Source organism: Desmodus rotundus, chromosome 2 (genome assembly GCF_022682495.2).
Source record: "Desmodus rotundus isolate HL8 chromosome 2, HLdesRot8A.1, whole genome shotgun sequence".
Classification (NCBI taxonomy): Eukaryota; Metazoa; Chordata; class Mammalia; order Chiroptera; family Phyllostomidae; genus Desmodus; species Desmodus rotundus.
This window is the reverse complement of record NC_071388.1, coordinates 42,110,151-42,134,678: the sequence shown is the minus strand read 5'-3', so window position 1 is coordinate 42,134,678 and position 24,528 is coordinate 42,110,151. Positions and strand designations below refer to the sequence as shown.

General features: G+C 40.6%; 1 protein-coding gene across 1 annotated transcript in view; it reads left to right on the top strand.

Moving 5' to 3' along the window:
* The window catches only part of MCCC1 (methylcrotonyl-CoA carboxylase subunit 1), a 60,358-nt gene extending 36,502 nt beyond the window's left edge, over window positions 1-23,856 (top strand). Inside the window, exons 10-19 of the mRNA XM_024564009.4 lie at window positions 1,291-1,418; window positions 3,982-4,165; window positions 6,476-6,585; window positions 8,444-8,660; window positions 11,075-11,161; window positions 16,025-16,074; window positions 19,647-19,784; window positions 21,069-21,176; window positions 22,733-22,804; window positions 23,519-23,856. Of these exons, the coding sequence (XP_024419777.1) occupies window positions 1,291-1,418; window positions 3,982-4,165; window positions 6,476-6,585; window positions 8,444-8,660; window positions 11,075-11,161; window positions 16,025-16,074; window positions 19,647-19,784; window positions 21,069-21,176; window positions 22,733-22,804; window positions 23,519-23,647 (1,223 nt within the window). The 3' untranslated portion in view covers window positions 23,648-23,856. The remainder of the gene's footprint in view (window positions 1-1,290; window positions 1,419-3,981; window positions 4,166-6,475; window positions 6,586-8,443; window positions 8,661-11,074; window positions 11,162-16,024; window positions 16,075-19,646; window positions 19,785-21,068; window positions 21,177-22,732; window positions 22,805-23,518) is intronic.
* Window positions 23,857-24,528: the final 672 nt, after the last annotated feature.

Sequence of the window (24,528 nt, the reverse complement as noted above, 5' to 3'; positions counted from 1 at the left end):
GGAGATGATTGGCCTCACCTGGTGTTTTAAATGGGTATTTGCAACACTTGCACTCACCGCAATAGCCTCAGGGTGCCTATGAGATTATTACAGTAGTACAGTATGTACTACATTAATCTTACGCAGTTATGAGTTAGTACTGAATCTTTTGATTTATCCACATTTCTTGACTGTGAATGATGTCATGTGTGGTTAGTAAGTATGTATAAGTTTGATAAATTTTAATTGATAATTTTTATAATAGATTTGTGTATATTTTATAGTAATAAAATATAAAACAGACTAGTATCTACATATATTTTACGCATTCGTGACATACTTAACTTTTTCTCAGTTTTCTTTTTTGATATCTCTAGGCTATCCATTCACCAGTAGTTTTTAAAAAAATTATCTCAAATCTTCAAAAAATTTTCCAATATAGTTATTGAAAACAATCCTTGCATAAGTGGAACCACACAATTCAAACCGTGTTGTTCCAGGGGCAACTGTATGTGGAACTAAGTTTGGGCCAAGTGAAAAAACTCAAACAAACACAAAATACTATGCTCCACATGTTTTATTTCTATGACATTATAGGGAAAAAAAGCTATAACAACAGAAAGCAGACTAGTAACTGCCTGGGGAAGGGACTGACTGCACAGGGCACAAGGGAACTTTTTGGATGATGCAAATGTTCTGTATTTTCATTGTAGTGGAGGTCACATGACCGTATTCAATTGTAAAACTCAGTATACCTATCATAAAATGGATACATTTTTATACCTTAATAAAGCTGGGGGAAGTTTTGTAGTGCTTAATAAAATGCCAAGACAGGAGATAAGACATTATTAGCATAAGGTTTAGTTGCTAAGCAATATTTCAATAGATCACCAGCAAAAGGACTTTCAAAGGAAATTTCCAAGAGCCCATAATCAGGGAAGAAAAGACTGTATTTTTCTCCCCGGGGCTGGAGTGAGACGGGCTGCCACGGGCGCCGTTCCCCGGGACCTCGGTGCACTGAAGCGGCAACACCTGCCTGGGCAACCAGGGCCTCGCTGCCGTGTCAGCTCGGACTGGTTCATATCTGGAGCTTACCATTTGCTCAAAACTCCAAACATATTGTTCTGTTGTGAAACTTCATGTGGCTCCCTGTTTTTGACTGAGAATCATTTGCTGCTACATGGGGGATGTTTTCTTCATGAAATGCAAAGTACCATTGGGAAGTGGTAAAACTGTAATACATTGTGGAATGTTTTAATTTGCTACCAATTATATACTTTTGAAATGTAACCATTGTATTTTATCTTTTAGGAACTGTGGAGTTTATTATGGACTCACAACACAATTTCTACTTCATGGAGATGAATACAAGGCTGCAAGTGGAACATCCTGTTACTGAGATGATCACAGGAACTGACTTGGTGGAGTGGCAGCTTAAGGTGGGAATATTTTTTCTATTAAATATTAGTCTTGAAACTACATTACCTTCTGGCCTCTTAAAAAAAGGCGTCATTTTGGATAAGGGTTCAATTCTTGGTGGTTATGATAAGGACAGGAAAATGGGAGGTTAAAATAAAAGTGACACTGCATTTGATGGTATGACATTATTGTCACTTCATGGACACAGATTCCTAATCTATTAATTCCCATCATTCCCCGTCAGGCAAGGGGCAGCCAGCAGGTGAGCTGCTGCCACTGAGGATGGCTTGTGACCAGGTAGTATCAAGACCAAAGCCTTGTGCTATACCCTGGGCCGCATCTCTCCGAGCCAGGCCATCATTAGATTATGGAGGCAGGACATACTCGAGCCCACAGGAAGTGAGCTAAGACAGAGTGGGGAAGGAAGAGCCAAGGGAATGGTCTCGGCAGATAAGAGAGGTCCGTGAGCAAGTGCTGCCTTACAGACTGCCGCTGCCCATGGCGACGTGAGCACGGGCGCTCACAGCACATGTGGAGGAGTCTTCAAAGCAGTTTGGCCTTGCTGTGATGCACCGACTGGTTTTACAGAGGTCTAGGTCCACCACTGTTCCTTTACTATAGGCAGTGTGAGAAGCGCTGACCTGACCCAGAGTTCCACAAAGCCTATTATTTCAAATATTATTAATAATAACTTAGTGAGTTTTTCCCTTTATTGAAAACAATAGATTGTCTCAGCCTTCTTTTTTTTTTTTTAATATAAAGAAAGCGTTTTTTGTTTTAAGATTTTATTTATTTTTAGAGAAAGGGGAAGGGAAAGAAACATCAGTGTGTGGTTGCCTCTCATGTGGCCCCCACCGGGGACCCAGCCTGCAACCCAGGTATGTACCCTGATTGGGAATCGAACCAGTGACCCTTTAGTTCGCAGCCTGCGCTCAATCCACTGAGCTATACCAGCCAGAGCTAAAGAAAGTGTTTTGAGCCATATATTTTTTTAAGATTTTATTTAATTTATTTTAGAGAGAGAGGGAAAGGGAGGGAGACAAAGAGGGAGAGAAACTTCAATGTGAGAGGGAAACATCAATCACTTGCCTCTCATACATGCCCTGACTGAGAACCAAACCTGCAACCCAGCCATGTGCCCTGACCAGGAATCAAACCAGTGACCTTTCACTTTGTGGGGCAGCACCCAGCCAACTGAGCCCACCGGTCAGGGCGAATAGTCTTAATCTCTGTGGGATTCTTGGTTCTTTATATATCCTGAATCTAAATTACTTTTTTCCTGTTGTGATGCTGAAGTCTTGATTGTTTTGATAATTTTTGTCTTTTCAGAACTCCTGTGGACAGTAATACGATGTTCCTTTTGCTATTTCCTTAGGGATGATTGGTGGTTTTAATTGAGCCAAAAGATTCTTCTGGGCCTCTATAGCCTTGGGAGCTAATGAAAACCAGGCACATCAGGCTAGTAAGTGTTAGTGGGTGTCAGGAAAACTGTAGTGGATTTAGAAACTTCTGGAAAGAGTGCTTTTGTTTCCAGAATGTAAGGAAAAAGGAAGATTTTTTTTTTTTCCTGAAGCAGTAACCCAAAAGAGTCCCGAATCTTGAAATCGTGGAGGATAAAAGGTTTCTAAGGAACATGATGCAGAGTTTATGGTTTGAAACAACATGCCATAATGTCATTCAGTTCAGTCCATTTTCCTTTTATTCCTTACTGCTGTGGTTCCTGATTTTTCTCATTTACATATTTAAAGCGATGAAACATTTGCTTTTGTTTTACACTTACCTGTTTAGCTCAGTGTTATGCTAGGTTATTTAGAGTGTCTTTCCCTGTATGTTTTGGTTTCTCAGGTTGTCATTTTCTCATCTTGGAGGAAGAGTTAAGGGGACAGTGTGGCAGCAAGTCCTCCAATAGCCTTTTCCAGATTATACTAGTTAGAGATTTGTTGTATTTACATAATGGCTAAAACCGTCTTCATTATGGCAGTGATAAACAATAATGGCCATCCGCTTGTAATCCGGTGCCATGAATATATGCATGTAAACACAATAAAACTGGAAAACCGTTATGGCCCTCTTTCTGAGAGGGAACATAATTATGTTCCTCAGAACATACTCACTTGCTAATTAAAATTACAAATATGTCTAATGTCACACTTTACCCGTAGCTTTCAATATAGTCCTGAACACCAACTAATATTAACTATTAAGAAAAAAAGATTGATTTGTAACTGTGTGATAATGGTTTACATGAAAACTGAGACTACAGTTCCAGAAAGAAATCTTAGTTTCAATTATATTGGAAAAAACACTGATTTGTATATTTATAATTGTCAGCAGTTTCCCTGCATTCTCTATTTTAAAACCCCATTGTAATTCATACTGTATTTTCAGACTGCATCTGTTTTTAAATCTCTTTTAGTTTTTGTCCAATACTTGACGGAATGGATAAAGTGATAATTTTTACTTGGCTTCATTGTAAAGTCCAAATGTACATTTTACATAGAAAAGGGAAGACTACCAACTTACTAGTCTCGTAGCTGCTTTAAGGTGGATTTTTTTAAGAAGTACATACTCTTCTATCGCTAGATTGCAGCGGGAGAGAAGATTCCTTTGAGCCAAGAAGAAATAACTTTGCAAGGCCATGCGTTTGAAGCTAGGATATATGCAGAAGATCCTCACAATGACTTCATGCCAGGGGCTGGACCGCTAGTGCATCTCTCCACGCCTCCAGCAGACATTTCCACGAGGATTGAAACTGGAGTCCGGCAAGGTAAACTGAAATAAAGCAAAAGGTCTTTTTGAACTTTTAATGGATTATTATTTTCACACAGGGTCGTTTCCCTGTGTCTTATGGAAATGTCTAGTATGTTTTAAAATAAAGGATTTAATTCATTTCCTGGTAATCTTTATTTCTTCATTCTGAAATAGTTTTTTTAAAAGAATGACTAGTAGTTTTAATCAATTACTTGGTCAAACCTAAGCAACAAATATTTTGTGTGTATTGTTTTATATTTTTACTTTGCCTGTTTCCAAAAATGATTTAAGGTGATCAATATTTGCTATGCCTAAGGTACTCTGCCTTCAAGTCAAGCTAGAGAATTAATATATAAACAGCATAAGCTAAACAATAATAAAAGAAATTTAAAAGTAAAAAAATAACAGTGCCAGAGCTATCACAGTTCAGCATGTGATTAATAGCAATGGTCATAACTAGCAATTATTTAGCCCTTATGTACATGTGCTGTTCTAGGTGATTTTTCTATAAAGGCTCCTTTAACCAGGAGAACTACCCTATGAGTAGGCATTTCTATTACCCCCATTTTCTAGATGAGGGAACCAGGACACAGAGAAGGTAAGTGACTTGCCCGAGATCACCCATGCAGCCAAGGCTCAGCCCCTGGCAGTCTGGCTCCAGAGTCCGTACCCTGGGCCTCCTCTGCCTGTTGCCGCCTTGACTTCAGCTGTAGAGAAGTTATGGCAGTTCTTGGGACTGAGAAATGATGTTAGGCACTGTTTTAAAGAGGACGTCTAGGGCGGATTTGAGTGGGCAGATTTAATAGCATAAAAGCAAAGAGAAGAGAACTCGACTAAAGGTATGTTTGAAGAACTGTAACAAAATGCATGTCTGGGAAAATGGTTCAGGGTGGCAGGCATTTGGAGATGTGGCTGGAGGCAGACGCAGGCTGAGAGCAAATCATATAGGGTCTTAAGAGCCAAAATGAGGAATTAGGGCTTCTTGATGATAAATTGGCAACATTTTGATAGCTCTTAGCTAAACCGCAACAAGATCTGGTAGTAAATGTTTAACTAAACAGCAGAACATCTTGGAAAGAAAAGAGGACCCCTGCAATAGAAAAGAGACCCCCTGTGGCAGAGCTCCCTGTGTTAATTTAGAAAGGTGCGTAGAGGATAACAGATGTCATCTGAGGAGGACTCCCAGGTTCACATCTCTAAAGATTTTTTTTTATTTTATTTTTAGAGAGAGGAGGAGGGAGGAGAAAGAGAGGGAGAGAAACATCAATCACTTGTCTCTTGCACGCACTCCAACTGGGGACCAGCATGCAACCCTGGCATGTGCCCTGACCAGGAATTGAACTGGCCACCTTTCGCTGTGTGGCAGAACGCTTAGCCCACTGAGCCACGCTGGTCAGGGCCAGGTTCTCATCTTGACACTGGGAAGGATAGTCTAGTCCAAGAAGCGTGTCCCAACACTCCTGTGTTCCCTGAGCCCCTTGTGCATTCCTCCGACATCACCCTCGTGATATTATCTCACAGTACTCTATTCCTCGTCTAGTTTCTCCATCAGATTGTAAGATTCTTAAGGGAGGGACCGTCTTCAATGTTACATTTGTAGCACTTTGCTCAAGCCTAGGCCTAGAAAGTGTTCAGTATGTGTTAGTGGGTGGGTGGATGGGTGGATGGATGTGGGAGTGTAATCCAACCCCTTGGTTTTATATGTGGAGGCCCTGGGTTTCAGAAGGCTAAGGTGACCTGCCAGAATCACAACAAGGCTCTAGAACAGGAGGCTCTATAATATACCCCATCCTTTTGCCCTGAACTATTGTCTAACCTGTGATTCAGATTCTTGTTCTCTAGCTGTAATAGTAACCACAGCTGCTATTTGTTTATCAGCTTAGCCAGGTATGGCGCTTGGCACTTTATTGTCAATCTTCCAACAACTACAGGACAGAGGAATCACTGTCCCTATTTATCGGATGAAGACAATCGGGTGGAGGGAAGGGCATGCCAAGGGGAGAGTGATTGTGATGTGAGAGTTAGAGGGGCTCTGCCCTGACTTCCAAGGAGAAGAGAGGGTGGGGAAACCAGCCTGGGGTCATTGAATCACTGTTTTGGAGTCCGCTGCTCTTGGGTGGCCACACCCCCCTGAGACATTTGCTAAATTTTTAAATCCCTGTGAGCTTCGGTTCCTCGTGAATAAAATGGTGGTAACGACACCCACCCTGCAGTGGTTTGTAAGAGTTAAGGGTGAAATGTACATAAAGCCCAGCGGAACGGCTTGCTCGTCAGCTTTATCCCTTTGGTTTTGACTTGGAGTGGTTTTGTGGTTTTTCAATTTCAGGAGATGAAGTGTCCGTGCATTATGACCCCATGATTGCGAAGCTGGTCGTGTGGGCTGCAGACCGCCAGGCGGCCCTGACAAAACTGAGGTACAGCCTTCGTCAGTACCATGTGAGTGACCTGGGACCATGTTGGTGGCCCCGATGCTTTCTGTGTCTCTATTGCCAAGTGTGTCTGTCACGATTGGTCAGCCCTTGTCCTTGTCAAATTATTTCCACCAAGTACCCATATGTCACTAACAAAATAATTTTACCTGGGAGAATTTCTCAGGGGTTTGAGGACTTCTCAATTTCAGCCAGAACAGAGATTGCAGGGCTGAACCTATTAGTGCCAGTGTTGTGCTTCAGTGAGAGCCGACAGGAAGTTCCTCTTCATCCTTTGAATAAGGTGAAGGACGCAAGTGGGGCCTGCTGTCTGGCGTTGCTGTATTTTGCTGTGTATAATGTGCACTTTTTTGCCCAAATTTTTGAGGGAAAAAGAAAGCTGTGCATCATACGTGGGTATAATGATTAGATGCCATGGGTATAGTAACCCTGTGTATGATGCGCACAAAATGTGATGTGCATTATACATGGCAAAATATAGTATTTTCTCCAAAGGAAAACAATGTTGTTTAGTACCATCAGTTTGATAGTTCGGCACTTTTCCGCAGCACGTTAATTTTTTTGGTGCAGAAAGACCCATACCAGCTGATTTAACTTCATGGAAGGATTTCTTATTAACTCACAATGTTCTGATTGTTACATGTCATTGCTTTGATCCAACCCCTGATCTCTATGGTTCCATCCACACTGGCCTCCTAGCCATTTCCTAGACACACAGCATGAAGCCACAGGCCCCTGTTTTCTCCTCCAGGATGTTCCTCCCCAGGTGATCACAGGACCCTCTTGCCCCATCCCCCACCACTGCTCACCTCCTCAGAGTCCTTTTAAGGCTGCTCCATTTAAAAGTGGACCCTTTACTGTTCTCTGTGCTCTGAGCCAGACTGATTCTTCTTCACACCACCTGACATTGTATTAGAATTTTGTTTATAGACATTGTTTATTTTCTTTCCCTACAGTGTAAGCTCTGTGAGGGTAAGGACTCTGTGTGTTTTGTTCTTCGCTGTGTCCCCCAGTATCTCGACCAGGGTCTGGCACCTAAAAGATGCTCAGCATATGGCAAAGGAATGAGTGATTGAATAAATGAGTGAATAAATGGGTGAATGAGCTCTGGCTGGTGAGGCTCAGTAGATGGAATGCTGGCTGACGAACCAAAGGGTCTCTGGTTCGATTACCAGTCGGGGCACATGCCTGGGTTGTAGGCCAGGTCCCTAGTTAGGGGGTGCATGAGAGGCAACCACACATGGTGTTTCTCTCCTTCTCTTTCTCCCTCCCTTCCTCTCTCTCTAAAAATAAATAAATCTTTTTTAAAAATTCAAATGAGGGAATGAGGGAACAAACAAATGAATAAACTTAAGGCTGAGATAGCTTGTTTTACCCTTGATTTCATTTATTGAGTTAAGTTTTATACCTTTTTATTTTTATATCAGTGTGTAAAATTCAAATTTTAGTGTTGAAAGGAAGCTCTTTCGAGGTCATTCAATCCTATCCCTTCCCCAGTGTAGAAATCCTGACCTCTGTTTTGGGAGTGTTCTGAGTGGCAGGTCTTCAAAATCTTGCATATAAATCTCATTTAAGTTTCTTAACATTTATCACTTTCCTAACCTGAGGCAATTAAATGTCTTCTCCACACTACCTATCCTAACAGCATTGCCTGTGGTCTCTTTATCATAGCAAAATGTACTTTCCAGTGTTAAGTCCAGATATATAGTAATGGTGAAGTGGGTTGTTTTTTCTAATTTGTTTTGTTCTCCTGAGAGTTATCCATAGTAGAAAATACTTAGCAAAAGGGGCAGAAGCCATGCAGATGTTTTTCTGAATGTGTTGTTTCCCCACTCACTGGGGACACGGCTTTGTTCTCTTTCTAGATTGTCGGGCTGCACACCAACATCGACTTCCTCCTCAGCCTGTCCAGCCACCCGGAGTTTGAGGCTGGGAACGTGCACACTGACTTCATCCCTCAACACCGAGACCAACTGTTGCCCAGTCGGAAGGCCGCAGCCAAAGAGTTTTTATGCCAGGCAGCTCTGGGTCTCATCCTCAAGGAGAAAGCTCTGTCTGATGCTTTCAAAATTCAGTCACAAGGTACAGAATGCATGTCTGTTTCCTCTGCTTGTCGAGATCTTATGAATCATTATTAAACATGTTTTTCTTTCTTTATGCCGCACTTGCCTCCCTTTCCTTCTCTTGGTGTATGACACCATCTTCTCCTAATGTGCTTTTTAGGATGGAGTAGAGCTCTTCACATATTCTGGGTGTACCCCATAAATGCTTTGCAACCCTTTAAATATAACTTAGCTAATCACCTAACAATGCAGAGATGCATCTCTTTTCAACCAAACACTAGTTCTTGCTGCAGCCCACGCTGATCCCTTCCAGCTTCGTCTACTCACCGCTCCTTGTGGCCGACTCGTAGCCTGTGTACCTGAAGCAACCTCTGGGTCCTAGAGGCTAAAGACAGAGCACTAGAGACGCAGATTCCCTTAGGTCACCCGTGATTTATTGTTCAGTTATTTCCTCCTCTCTTTTTTCATTCTGTGATCAGATTTCTTAGAACTGGAGACGTAGGAACTTCATTGTGTCCAGAACCTGAGCACGGGAAAGACTATGACAAGAGTCACCCTGACTTCCACGTGGTGGGTCCCTGTATCCGCATCCCCACTAAGTTGTCACCCAACTTCCTAATGCCTCCCGAAGCTGGAAGTCATGATGAGAATTCAATAGCTTATTACATTTTCGGTCAGTTCTCCTTTAAAAAGTTCTTCTCTCTAAGCTGAGCAAAATGTGAGCTCTCCCAAACTTGCTCCATAATGTTTGCTTAAGGTAACTCTGACCTTTGGAGCAAATATGAAAAAAAATTAATCTATTTATCTCTTCAATATTGTTAGGATTAATCTATTATTATAAGATCCTATATTAGGATCATTAATTTCTGGATTCATTCAAGAAAGTTACATTGAAAGCTTAAAATACATAGTTACATCTTTAGGAGATGTCCTATCCTCATTTTGTCCTATTACATTAAATGAAATGCATCTAAATGTGCCCCTGCTGTTGATCCTAAGCCTGCAGCATTTTTAAACTGGAGTATCCTCTTACTCTCACCTTTTTTTTTTTTTTTTAATTTTATTGTTGTTCAATTACAGTTGTCTGCATTTTCTCCCCACCCCTCTATCCCACCCCAGCCAAACCCACCTCCCTCCCCTGCTTCCACCCTCCCCCTTGGTTTTGTCCATGTGTCCTTTATAGTAGTTTCTGAAAACCCTTCTCCCCACTGTCCCTTCCCCCCTCCCCTCTGGCTATTGTTAGATTGTTCTTAACTTCAATGTCTCTGGTTATATTTTGTTTGCTTTTTTCCTCTGTTGATTATGTTCCAGTTAAAGGTGAGATCATATGGTATTTGTCCCTCACCACCTGGCTTATTTCACTTAGCATAATGCGCTTCAGTTCCATCCATGCTGTTGCAAAGGGTAGGAGCTCCTTCTTTCTCTCTGCTACGTAGAATTACATTGTGTAAATGTACCATAGTTGTTGGATCCACTTATTTGCTGATGGGCACATAGGTTGTCTCCAGTACTTGGCTATTGTAAATTGTGCTGCTATGAACATTGGGGTGCATAGGTTCTTTTGGACTGGTGTTTCAGGGTTCTTAGGATATAATCCTAGCAGTGGAATTGCTGGGTCAAAAGGCAGTTCCATTTTTAGTTTTCTGAGGAAATTCCATACTGTTTTCCATAGTGTTTGCACCAGTCTGCATTCCCACCAACAATGTACTAGGGTTCCCTTTTCTGTGCATCCTCTCCAACATTTGTTTGTTGATTTGTTTATGATGACCATTCTAACCGGTGTGAGATGGTACTTCATTGTAGTTTTAATTTGCATCTCTCTGATGGCTAGTGATGCTGAACATCTTTTCATGTGTCTCTGGGCCCTCTGTATGTCTTTCTTGGAGAAGTGTCTGTTCAAGTCCTTTGCCCATTTTTTAATTGGGTTGTTTGTCTTCCTGGAGTGGTTACTCTCACCTTTTTTAAAAAATATATAGCCAGCACAGACATGAACTTCAGAATAAATTGCTTTGATTTAGCTGTGTTGTAGCTTCTGGATCTTGTCTGACAGAGGATGTACACTCCTCCCTAGGCTGCTCCGGTAGCGTAGGAGAATAACGGAGCCCAGGTGGGAGAAAACTAGCGAGTGGTGGAGATCTGGGTGACCTGGATGCAGCAGCCCATCAAAAGGGGTGACCACTGTGCAGCTTGTGCCCCCAGAGAGTGACAGTTTAGGCTGCAAAGATTCTCATTTTTTAAGAAAAGTTGGGATTTTTCATATGAAATTTCCTGAGATGTAAATCAAAATATCTAATTTAAATGTAAAGCAATGAGAGGAGCAAAGGAAACATATCTGAGCTGTCAGCACAGGAACTGTGTTTTCTATTTCCTTTTGCAAGTCATAAATTTGGTAGGCTTGATGTTCATAAATTTATTGTTGGATTTTTTTTCTAGATCAGTATTCTCCTTTTGCATCCAGCAGTGGAAGAAGACTGAATATCTCTTACACCAGAAACCTGACTCTTAAGGATGGGGGAAACAGTGAGTAATGTTTTACTAGAAGAGAAATGTGCTGGGTAGAAGTATATCACAAATACCTGGAAAAAATGGATTCAGCTGGGCAGCATTCAGTCAATTACATTTGTTTTTAAGATCCCTGACCTAAACATTGGAAGGCAGTATGCCAGAATGGTAGAACTGATTGGCTCTGGGTGATAGAGTGAATGATTTTTATTTTTCTTTGTTACACCTTTTCTATAATTTGTAAATATTCTAAAAACAGGTCATAAAACTTACATAACAAAATGACTGAAATGAAATTTTCCAAAATTTTAGTAAGGACACCATTGGGTGGTGAGATTTTTTTTTTTAAGAGAGAGAAGGAGGCAGGGAGGGAGAGGCAGACAGACAGACAGACATCCATGTGAGAGAGACACATAGATTGGTTGCCTCCTGTACACACCCCAACCGAGGATTGACCTCTCAACCTAGGCATGTGCCCTGACCTGGAATTACGCCAACAACCTTTTGGTGCTAAGAATGATGCTCCAACCAAATGAGCCATGTGGCCGGGGCTGGTGGTAGGATTTGAGGCAATCTTTCTTCCCTCGCTTCTTTGTACTTTCTCTACTTTCTTTGCTTTGCCATTTTTCTTCAGTAAGAATGTATAATATTACTTCTATTTTTTAATTTCTTTTTACCTCTCTTTCCCCTCCTGAGGATGTATTACATTTTTTAAATTGATTTCGAGAGAGACAGAGAGAGAGAAACATTGATTTGTTGTTCCACTCATATATGCATTCTTGGTTAATTCTCATGTGAGCCCTGACCAGGGATCAAACCTGCAACCTTGGGGTATAGGGACAACGCTCTAACTAAGTGTGCTACCTGGCCAGGGCTGTATTACTTTTAAATAAGAAAAACAGTATCCAAGGAGGAAAGATTACTCACTACCCAGGCAGTGTTTCAGGTGGAAGTGGGTTACTAAAGAGCTATAATTTATTAAGTGCCTTATCACATGTAATTTTTATCTTCACAACTTGAGAAGAGGGAGTCACTGTTACACCCATGTATGACTGATGAAACAGAGGCACATCGGGTGCAGTAACTTACTCAAGACTAGGAAGTGACAGGGCCGTGACTGACACCTCATCTTTCTGACCCTGATTCCTATGCTATTCCCACCACTTTCCCAGTGGCAAATTGATTTTTGATTGCAGACTAATTTGAGTAGGCTCAGGGTGGGGGCTGATTTATTATAAGTGGAGAGGCTGATACCTACGGCATAGGAGTTCATAAACTTTTGGCTGGACCAGTGTACCAAAGGAACCAGAATCATGTGAGTACTGGGGGCTGTCTCCCTCTGCTGCAGTACAGTTTGCATGGGAAGCCAGAGGGGTGCAGAGTCAGAGCTGGGAGGCCTGGGTAACCTTGAAGGTGAGGTATCATTGAACTGTGACAGCTCCATTATAAAAACATACCTACCACGTAGAACAGAGTCCTCCTGCCAGCTCATCACAGGACCCTCCTCTTTACCTCAATTCTGTGTCAGCATCCACTCACTTCTCAACAAATTCTTTGTTCACACAAGTCAGTTGGGTTACAGCTCTTTAGATACCTTGTCATCCTGAGCCTAGATGGCCATACCTTAAGTGCACTGAGTACTTGGAAAGAAAGTTTGTACGCATCTCTTGTAGCAGTGGTATTCTGCAAACAGTTAAGCTATCCATTTTATGCTGGTGTCTTTATTCATTTTATCCTTAAAAAAAAAACCAAAACAACCTCCAAAATGCAGAAGTATCTTACTGTAGACTGAATATGCTGAATATAAATATCAGCATAAAGAAAATTTTAGTGGTCTCTTCAACCTAAATTAAACAGAAAAATAGCCTGTGTGGCTATAATTCAGATGAGCCGACTATATCATCTGGCATGGATCTTCACTAAAGCACCCAGCAGTGTTTTGAATTATGTTGCATTTCCTGGGATATTTTTTTAATTTAAAAAATAAATATACAATTGAAAATCCAACATGATTGCTGTTTACTGCTTCCTCTTGGCAGTATTTTTCAACACTAATCCAGGTCTGAATGTAACAGCTTTCAGAAGTGTTGTGCTAATCAGCAGCGCTGCAGTTGAATAAGCACGTGCACCAAACGAGAATTGTGAGGGTCCAGAAGCACTTATGAATCTAAAGTCAAACCAGCTCTTAATGATCTCAGGGAGAATGACCAAGTACTGTAAAAAATCAAGACTTGAAAGATACTCTCTTTGTTACTAGTGGCCATGTCTCACAGAACCCTGTCCTGCCCTCAATAATAATGTAGTAGCTGAGATTTATTGTTTGGTATATGTCAGATATTGTGGCAAGTGCTTTCCATGAATTATTTCCTTTGCATTTTCAGAACAGGCCAATGAAATTGATGTTGTTATTAGTGTCAACTTTATAAAGCCTTTATAAAAGGCTTACCAAGAATTATAACGTCCTTAAAGTCACAGAAAAAGTAATTGGTAGAGCCAGAATTTGAACCCACACTTTAGGGTACATGTGCTTACCTAACACTGCATCATGCTAAACTTCCATACCTTGATAAATATATAAGAGAATGTTTAAGATTCTCTTGTGGGGGTCAGGAGATAGCTAGGGGAAGGAGGAACAACTTGGGTTACCCTATAATATATAAAAGAATTTGGACTTTTTGTGGCAATGTCTTTACTCTGATTCTATTGGCATTTATGTCACTTAAATTCTTTTCATATTTTATAAATTAAAAGAAAACTGATCTGGAGTAATTGGATGTATTTTCTCTTAAAAGGGGTTAACATATTGACAAGATAGATTGTGGAGAAGTTTCATTCATTTATACATTCAATACAATTTCCTTGAAGAAATAGATATTCTGAATAATGTGAAGAAGAGAAGAAAGATGTCTTTGTCCCTGTATTTTACCCTTAAGGAATTTACCACTTGGCAAAGGAGAAGTATGTTTGTTGGGAAGGTGGATGGCATAGTGGTTAACAGTGCAGGCTCTGGAGTTGGACAGTATGGGTTTGAACTCTGGCCCCCATGTTTTCTGTGACTCTTAGGTGAGTCACATATTCTGTGTAAACATCAAGTGTCCTCAGCCATACACAGACATGGTAGTGGGAGTTACTTCCTTGTGTGTTATAGATATTAAATGGAACAACACATGCAAAGTATTTATCTCATTGTATGGCATATAGCAAGCAGTCAACAGACATTAGCTCTCATCATCATTATCATTGTTATTATTAAGCTATCCCCTTGCTGCTATTGAAAAAACAAGTAGATATGTATGTCATGTTAATTGCAATAAATTTGGTTGCAGAACAATATGTATAACAATGTCCTACTTTTATAAGAGGAAAATACAAGCTTGAATATGTATTTTGAAAGGTCTGAAAGAATTCACATGTTCAAGTGTTGAACAATACTTACATCTGGGCAACAGAGAGGACGTTCAGGCCTTGGAAACATCTTTATTTTTGCAATTTTTAAAACAACCGATAAGGAGAAAAATCACTCTATAATACACTAGATGAGGGGAGAATCCTAATGGTGCTTAAACGCAGAAGTCAAAATGTGCAGAGGAGAGAGGATTCATTCCACCCAGACAGGCTCTTATCAAGTGAGCACGATGTGAATGAGGGGTGCAGCTTCAGTTGGAGGGGCATGAGCGAAGAGGCACGGTGAGGGGAAGGGTGGAGACACATATGGAGAATATTAATTGGCCCATTTTCCCATTGGGTTGGACACAGGACTATGTAATAAGAATGGTGGGAAATAAGTTAGAGTTTGGTACTCTCAATACAAACCAAGTACCGGTACTTTGAATGTGATAGGAAGGTTCTGGGAACCATCAGCTGGAAGGGTTGAGACAGGCAGCAGGAAGCCCTGGAAGGACCTCCTCAGAGCTGGCCGGGCCTTAGACCATCTGTCTGAATCAGGGTAGGACAATGGAAATGGAAAGGAAGAAATGGGTAGGACAGGTATTCAGAGGGAAGAATTTGGTGGCTCTGTGGTGGCTCTTGGAGGTAGAAATCAAAGGAGAAGGCAAGAATGACAGGTTTTAGACCTGGATGACAAGGTGAATAACATTGCCAGTCACGGAGCTCACAGGTCGGGAGGGAAAGCAGGCAGAGGCAGGAGATGGTTTGTTGGGCCCACTGTACAGATGGAACATCTAGCTGATAATGACTAATTGGAGTTCTGGAGAAGGTAGGTCAGGGCCGGGAGCAGATTTGAGCTGGCGGCATCAAAATAATGGGTGAAGTGTCAGGACGAGATGAAATGACTTTGGTCTGCATTCTCTACCTCCCCAAATTTTGCTTTCCATCTCCCGGCTTCAACCAATTCTATAGTCACATAATAATATGAATACATTGAATGATATTTGTATAAGTCTGTTGCAGTTTATAAAGTACTTTCACATTGATGTAATATTGCTACCTCTCCTATACATTTAATGGGTTGAATGGATCAGAAAATCAAGAGTCAGATTTTAAATGACCTAGTCAGGATCACAGAGGTAATCATGCCACACAGGTGGCCAATTTAGGTCTCAAACCAGAGCTTTTTTCCCAACTAATTGCATTTTCCATATAGCACTGCAGCCTTTCTAACAGAGGGAAAAATATCTAAAGTAGCCTACAACCTTCAAAAGCTAAACCTCCATTTCTGAAAAAGAAAAGTTTGAAATTCACTTTTATTGAAACCTGCCTAATAGGTTTTTGGGGTTTTTTTTTTTTATCTTTATTGCCAGGGAGTTAAGAGATGTTGATATTCCTGATAGTTATCTTTAGGTTGAAAGTCAGATTTTTTAAATCTCAGTTACTGAATAAATGAAGGTTGTCTAATTTTGTTTAATTATTTTTCCCCTGAAGATGTAGCCGTGGTTGTAACATATAACCGTGATGGGTCATACAGCATGCAGGTAAGCCTTGCTGGTTTCTGTCTCTGTTCACACCGGAATCTGATCTCTCTCAGACTGAGTGTGGTCTTTTACACTCCCAGTTTCTCTTAAGCCATTGAACATTTTATCTGTAGTTAGGAGAATGTCATGTGCTTTTATTTCAGACCAATTTGGGGAAATTAGCGCCTGTACAATTTCTGATTGTTTACTCAGTTTGGATGTGATGCCAAACTTGGCAAAAAAAAATAATAATAATAGCTTCGAATCAGACACCCATCAAGCCCCTACAGTGTGTGGGTATATTTGTATCTAAAGCAGCAGCTCTCAAACTTTTTAGTCTCAGGACCTCCATTCATTCTGAAACATCAGTAACACTCCCTAAAGAGCTTTTGTTGGTATTCGTTACATCTATTATTTTAGTGTATTTTTTTCATATATGTAACATAAAATTTACCGTTTTAACCACTTTTGAGTGTACAGTTTAGTGGCATTACATTCACACTGTTGTGCTACCATCACCACCATCCATCCACAGAACTTTTCTCCTCTTGCAAAGCTGACATGCGATAGCTGTCAAGCGAGAGCACCACAGTCCCCCCTTCCCCCAGCGGCTGGCAGCCACCACCCTCCTTTGTGTCTCTATGGATTTGACTGCTAGGAACCTCATATAAGTGAAACTATTCAGCATTTGTCCTTTTGTGACTGGCTTATTTCTCTTAGCCTAATGTCTTTAAGGTTCTTCCATGTTATATCATGTGTCCAAATTTCCTTCCTTTTTAAGGCTGAATAACATTGTATTGAATGTACATACCACACTTTTCTAGTCATTTACCTGTTGATGGATACTTGGGTAGCATCCACCTTTTGGCTGTTGTGAATAATGCTATGAACATTGGTGGACAAGTATCTCTTTGAGAGCCTGTTTTCAATTCTTTCAGGCATATAGCCAGAAACAGAATTGCTGGATCATAAATATGATAGTTCTGTTTTTAATTTTTTAAATCCTCATCTAAGGATATGTTTATTGATTTTAGAGAGAGAGGAAGGGAATGGGGGGAGAGAGAGAGAAACATCAATCGGCTACCACCCGTATACCCCCCAACCAGGGATCAGACCCACAACTTAGGTATATGCCCTGTCCAGGATCGAACCTGCAACGTTTTGGTGCACAGGACTGTGCTCCAAGCAAGTGAGCCATCTGGCCAGGGCTATTTTTAATATTTTGAGGAATTACCATACTGTTTTCCATCGTGGCTGTATGATTTAACATTCCCACCAACAGTGTGCAAAGGTTCTAATTTCTCCACATCCTTGACAACATTTATCTTGTTTTTTTCTTCTTTGTTGTAAAAGCCATCCTAATGGCTGTGAAGTAGTATTTCATTATGGTTTGGATTTGCATTTCCCCAAAGACTAAGGATGTTGAGCTAATTGGCTATTTGTAGATCTTCTTTGGAGAAGTGTCTATTCAAGTCCTATGCCCATTTTAAAAAAAATCAGATTGGTCTTTTTGTTGTTGGGTCATAGGATAAATTGAGACGAGTTTAAACCTAAGATCACACAAGCACTCATTCCGTTGCTGCCAGAGAGCGGTAACATCATCACATGTCCTGCGGTCTCTAGGAAACTGCTCTGTACTTGTGAGAGAGTGTGGGTTAAAAAGAGCACATAACATTTGTAGTATATGAAATAGTTTGATTTCGTGGACTCCCTGAAAGGACCTCAAGGGGTCCACAGGTCATCCTTGGAGAATCTTCAGTCAAAAATTTTATACTAGCCCCCAATTAAAAGAAGTCCATTTCAGAGGGTGGAGGTGGGGGAGGGAGGTGGGTTCAGCTGGGGTGGGGTGGAGGGATGGGGAGAAAAGGCATACAACTGTAATTGAATAACAATAAAAATTAAAAAAAAAAAAAGAAGAAGTCCATTTCACAGGCAAAATGAAATGCCGAAAGGGTTAAAAAACAATGTGCAAACTCAATCAAATTCCTATAATAAGGTACAAATTCGGGGAATAGAATAAATCATTTTTAATAAGAGCTAAGAGACTTCAAATCCTGCAAAAATGGATTTATCAGTGATAAGCTTTGGCTTACCCAACACTCTGAGACATACTGGTTTTCTTTCTCTGAGATTCAGAAAAATTATGGGAAGTCTCCTTTAGTCTATGAGAGTTGTAATTCATATTGGTACCTCTGGTTGGTTTGTTTTTCCTTTTTTAAAAAATTTTTCAATTAAAAAATTTTCAATTAATTTTTCAATTGTATGTCAGCTTAACTGTTGACATACAATATTATATGAGTTTTAGGTGTACAACGTAGTGATTAGACATCTGTATAACTTACAAAGCGATCACCTCAATAAGCCTAGTGCCCACCTGGCACCACACGTAGTTACTACAGTGTTATTGACTGTGTTCCCTGTGCTTTACATCCCTGTGACTCTTCATTCCCTTTCAAAACTAACTTCAGCTTCCTAAAGCTGTCTGAGGGGCCTTTGTGTCATTCATTACACCAAAATTGAGTATTTTATAAGTATTTAAAATATTAAATAATACATGTATAAAATATTGGTGCGGGGACCCTTTCTGTCCCTTGACAAATAGTAAATTGGCAGATTTGTCGTAATCTGCCCATGGAGCTGCACTCACAGATTTAGGGCGCGCTGCTGTAAATCTTTAAACAAAACTGTTCCCAATCTAACCTTTATGTCCTGAGAATTTTGCAGACTTTCAAAGGGCTGTTTGAATAGGTTACGAAGCAGAGTGAAATGTCACATTTAATTTGGGATAGATGAAAGCAGTGTATAAGTCACTGCGGTATGATTATTGTATCTTAGCCTACATAATATATTTGAAAAGAATAGCCACAGGACTTTGGCACTAACATTATGGGAATTGAGATGAAAAACATAGAGAGAAGATTTAAATCAATTTGCTGTGTGGAAGGGAAGTTTTGTTTGAGTGTATACATAGGAAAACGTTTTTTACACAGAGAGGTTTCATGCCCTTTTGCTAGCTGTCTTGGGAGATTAAGTGTGAAGCCTGGTCTTTGGCAGTCTCTCTTAGAGTGAGGAAATTGTGGTCAATCTCCAGCTAATGTATCTTCTTAAATCATAACTGAAACCATAAATTGGATCTACATGCTAGTAAGATAAAAGAAATACCATCCAATTATCTGGTTCTGGCTCTTTTCATTACTGACTTTGGCACAGTAAAACTAAACTTGACTTCAGGTACTCAGAAATGAATACAAAAATGTAATATATATATACTTGACTAAATTTTAATAATTTTGCTTAATTTGATTTGCATGTCTATTTTACATTTATGACTATTTCCACGTGAACTTTTATAGCATTATGAGTGGTACGAATATGTTGTGTAACTGTTTTTCTTTGAGTCATCCTACTGTTTCTATCTGGAGTATTTTGTTTATGAATCTTAGGAGGAAAGTTTCTACGTGACTTTTTTAAAAAAAAACATTTTAGCTGTTAACTTTTGAAACTATTAATAATAAAGAATTATTTATGATTTTACTAATTATATAGGGTTGTCATTTATTTTAAGGATCTTTTCTGTTTTTTTCTTTTTTGAGATTGAAGATAAAACTTTCCAAGTCCTTGGTGACCTCCTTAGTGAGGGAGACTGCACTTACCTGAGATGTTCTATTAATGGAGTTACTAGTAAAACTAAGCTAATTTTCCTGGAAAACACAATTTACCTATTTTCTGTGGTAAGATCTCTTGTTATAATAACACTGGTGGGGTTTGGGAGAAAATTGCTTGACCAGAGGCAAAGAGACTGGAAAGATCCGTCGCCTTCAGTCACTGCTGTGACTTTTCTCCATGTTTACCTCTCTGTGTCTTTGCCTCATTCCTGCCGCCTTCTGTTCTTTTGTTCACACGATTCTCATGGATAGATACTTACCCATTTTCCTCCTTTAATTCTGAAACATGTCCTGCCACCCTTCTTGTCTGAGTGTCTCCCCGCTCAGTGGGACTATTCTCTCAGGGATTTGATGCCTTAACACTTGCCCCAACCACCATCCCCCTGGTACTGGAACCGTGGGGGTTTGGGAGGTGGCGACCACTGGGAAAGGAGTCTGGACCAGACCTTCCTTGTGGGCAGAGTGTGCGGGACGAAGGGGGGTGGGCTAGTGTTTTTCTCCCGGCAGGTGGTGGAGACGGGCCTTGAATGGAATGGTTAGGAGTTCATCAAAGACCTTAGTGTCCTACACAGGCAGAAGAAAGAGAATGGATTAGCAAATATACTGAAGTCTTTTCAGAGTCTTGTCACATTTGGGAACCATCTTACAGATCCCAGTCCTTAGGGATGAGATGCCCATCATATTCAAATAGGTAATTAAACTACTGGGTGTCGAGTCCAGGATGATCTCACTTTACCAGGCATTCCTTTCCAGTCAGTGTGCTGTAACCACATGCTGGCCGAGTGGCGAAGAGCCTAAGTCCTGGAATATGAAGCTGCTTTGATTCAAATTCTGGTCTTACCACTGAGCAGCTGTGTGACATTGGGCAAGTGAAACTCTCTGGGCTTCAGTTCCCCCATCTATAAACAGGAATAATAATAACACCTGCCTCATGAGGTTATTGTGACAATTAATGACTCTCTATAGGACATATATACATATTTGTAAACTGTATAATGTGTAAATATGTGTTTATACTCGTATATCAGTCCTTGACTTAGATGAAGCACTTGATAGTGGAGGTGCAACTAAAAATGGCTTCCAGACAGTGGCTCTCTTTTACCAATAGTTATATAAATTAATTTCTTTAATTCCCTTGGAGGCACATCTGCCATTCCTCCTGCGTAATGGGAAACCAAAATGAGAGGGGTTTAGTAATTTGCTCAAGGTCACAAAGCTAGATTAGAACCCTGCTCTCAAAGATGACTAACATGTGACAGACAGCTTGGAAACAATCATTGCCTCGGGTGTATTAGCAAAGCTACAAGAAGGAGATCTTGGTTTCATTTCTGGTGTGCTTCCGATGTATAGGAAGGAACGGTTCAGTTTGGCATCCCAGTCCCCAAACACTTGTCTTCAGTGAGCTCGGAAGGAACTCAGGGAGGCACCTTAGCTCCCATGGCTGGGACCATCGAGAAGGTAACTGTGTGGTGTGCGTGGAATGATGTCCAACAAGGCCCGATAAGTGTCTTTGTTGAACTTGGCCACGTACATTCTTTCTCTCTCTTTAAATCTTGTTCATTGGAAAGCATTCATTTCAAGAAACCAAGAGACTCTATGATAGATTCAAGGCTATATTATAGTCTTCAGTGAAAATACCCATCTACCTAATTTATGATAAACACTGTTATTTTTGAAAGTGGGGATTTCCATAAAAGTACAAATAATTTAAATTGTCTTTTTACGATTAAAATAGAGTATTCACCAAGCATTATCCAAAAGGGCTGTTATAATGTTATAGTTAACAGCAAACAGTTTATCATGAAATTGTGACATTTCCTCTGATGCATGTCATCCCATCAGCGTTAAACTGTGAAAGGCGGTGTTGGTGAAGACATGGCTTGGTGCTGAGTGCGGTCTGTATTCAGAGTTGAGGTCCCTACTGACATTCCCTCCAGTGGTAATAGGTCAGCCTCCTTTATAAACTTGCATACAGGAGAGTCCCCTCAAATGCATTAAGTCATAAAAATTCAACTATATATTCTTAGGACCCTCCTCTTCAAAAAAAAAAATAAAAAGGAGAAGAAAACTATTTAAATGGTTTGAGTGATTGCACCAACCGTTCTCCCCAGAAATGTTTGCCTCAGGGGCAGTATGAGCTAGGAGACTTCGATCTGCCTTTCATTTGCCAGTTCTCACAGGCCTCCCACGATGTGGGCATTTCTGCATAGCGTGTGCAACAGGGGCTTGTGTTTAATTAAAGACGCATGTTTTCCCCATAACTGGCCCTGAACCCAGACCATTGATTTCATCTGACATGAAAGTGTCACCCAGCATTGAGTCATTTGGGGGACTTTCTTCTCATTTTCAAAATTTTGGTTCTACACTTTGACTTTAGGGCCTAACTCTACTGTGTGATGTTTCCAGATACTCCTGATAACCATGTTAACCAAAGCAAAAAACAAACAAACAAACACACAAAAAGCAGTGGGACCCCATGGGATATATGAGTTCGTTTATACATGTAAAAAAGGAAATAGAGCTCTTCCTCTGGGGCTGCCAATAAGTGTAGTTGTTTCACATGAAGTCGTCTATACATTTATTACACTGGGCCACGAGGACTTGCAAGCCTGTCCTGGACAACCTAGAAACTAGAGAGACAGGCAAGGCCCTCTACTCTGACTATGGTGAAGACATTTAACTGTAGTTTTTCCTTGGTGGTGCTATGTCTTCTCTGTACATTCACGAAAAACAAAAGGGTCTCGAGATATATAAGACCTAGTAATCTGATTGCAGGAAAACTAGATATCTTGGGAGGAGGGGGTAGGGAGCCAAGCGGTGCCTCCTGCTGGCTACTGTGCCAGCAATGCCAGGCTGACCGGAAGGTCTCTGATTTGTGCATTTGTGCCTTTGGCAGACGAGACAACCACAGACTCATACTCTGATGTGTACATTTATGTATCAGCTCTGTGGACCACAAAGGACCCCTGTGTTTTCAAGTATTAACCTATCTCTCTCTATTACTGAACCTCCAGGTGTTTGTAAAAGCTGGAGACCAAGTAAAAGCCGGAGATTCTCTAATGGTTATGATCGCCATGAAAATGGAGGTAAGAGCAAAGCGAGTTCGGTTGCCACGTTAACTTTGGGAAATACCAGACCTACCTGTTCTCTTCCTTTATATAGTAAGTTAGCACCATTTTAAATATTGAGAGCCATGGATTGATGAAGCATTAACTGCAGAAGGAAAAATAAACCGTTCTTCTCATTTTAACTTTGTCATTTTATCCCTTGTCATTTGATTCTGAAATTATCAAATAGCTTACATTCAGGCAGTAACCCAACGGACTATTAGCTATGGGTCTTTTCCAAGGCCAAACCTTGGGTGCCAACTATCAGTATCAAAGTGAAAGCTTCAATCATACTAAATTAGCTGTTTAGCTTTTTAGATGGTTGGAAATTGTACGCCAGTAGTTCTCAGACCCGGCCACACATTAGAGTCTCCTGGGAGCTTTTTAAAAACTACTTCCCCATACCAGTTGAACTGGGACCCCCCCACAGAGGGCCCAAAGATCAGCTGTTTTTAAAAACTTCCCAGGTAAGGAGATTCGACTATGAAGTTTGGGAACTTCACCCTTGAATGGCTTACAGGTGTGTCGCCCCCAGGCACACCATAAAGGTGTTGTTTTCTCCGTGTACTGTGATATGAAAAACATCAGAACTATTGGCTTCATGTTTCACTTGTGTCTGACGTTCTCGAGTTGCTGCGTGCTTGGTCCTCGCTGTATCACAGCCTTTGTTTGCCGTGCCTTGTGTCTCTGCAGCACACCATACGGGCTCCAAAGGACGGCACAGTCACGAAGGTGTTCTACAAAGAAGGGTCTCAGGTGAACAGACACGCTCCTTTAGTCGAGTTTGAACAAGAGGAATCCGACAAAAAGGAGGTCGAATAAACTCCCATCAAAGAAATGGCCAAGTAAAAGTATCTTAAGTATAGGATCTCCAGCATAAAGAGACAGTGCCTTCCTGCTTTTCTTGGGATCTCAGGAAGAGCAGTTTTACTGAATGATTGTATAATTATGTTAAAGCCCTTTCACTTTTGAGAATCAAGCACTTGGGTCACAAATAATAAATTATCTTTAAATATTTCATACGAACAAAATTGAGTTATACTTTTTTATTGGAAGCTAATACGGCTCGTTTCTGCCTCAGACTTTATACAGTGAATTTGGGCAGCAACTTTATCAGAAAAGAATGAGTGGAAGAGGAAAGATCATTTAACTAAATGAATTATTTTCCAGTTACAGCCATGGTAAATGTGACGGTCACGTATTTCAGAGACAGATGACATAGAGCTAAACTCAACCAAAGTTTTGTTTTTACCAGCAGCTTATTAGGGAGTTTACAGGCATGGGTTTTATTCTTGTCTTTGTGATCGGAAAGTTTCTGTCTAGCCTGCCTCTGCCTCTATTACACTTTCTAAAGTTGTACAAATATATATACAGTCTTGCACCATTTAACTACACATACTCTGCTGAATACTGTAGACAACTGTAACAGAGGGGTAAATATTTGTGTATCTAACTATGTCTAAACATAGAAAAGGCACAGTAAAAATACAGTGTAAAGGATTTTTAAAATATGTACCTGTATAGGGCGCTTACCAGGACTGGAAGTTGCTCTGGGTGAGTCTGTGAGCGGTGAGTGAGTGTGAAGGCCTGGGGCACTACTCCATGGCTGTAGGCTCTACAGACACTGTACACTTAGGCTACACTAAATGTATTAAATTTTTTTCAGTAATAAATTAACCTTAGCTTACTGTAATATTTTATTT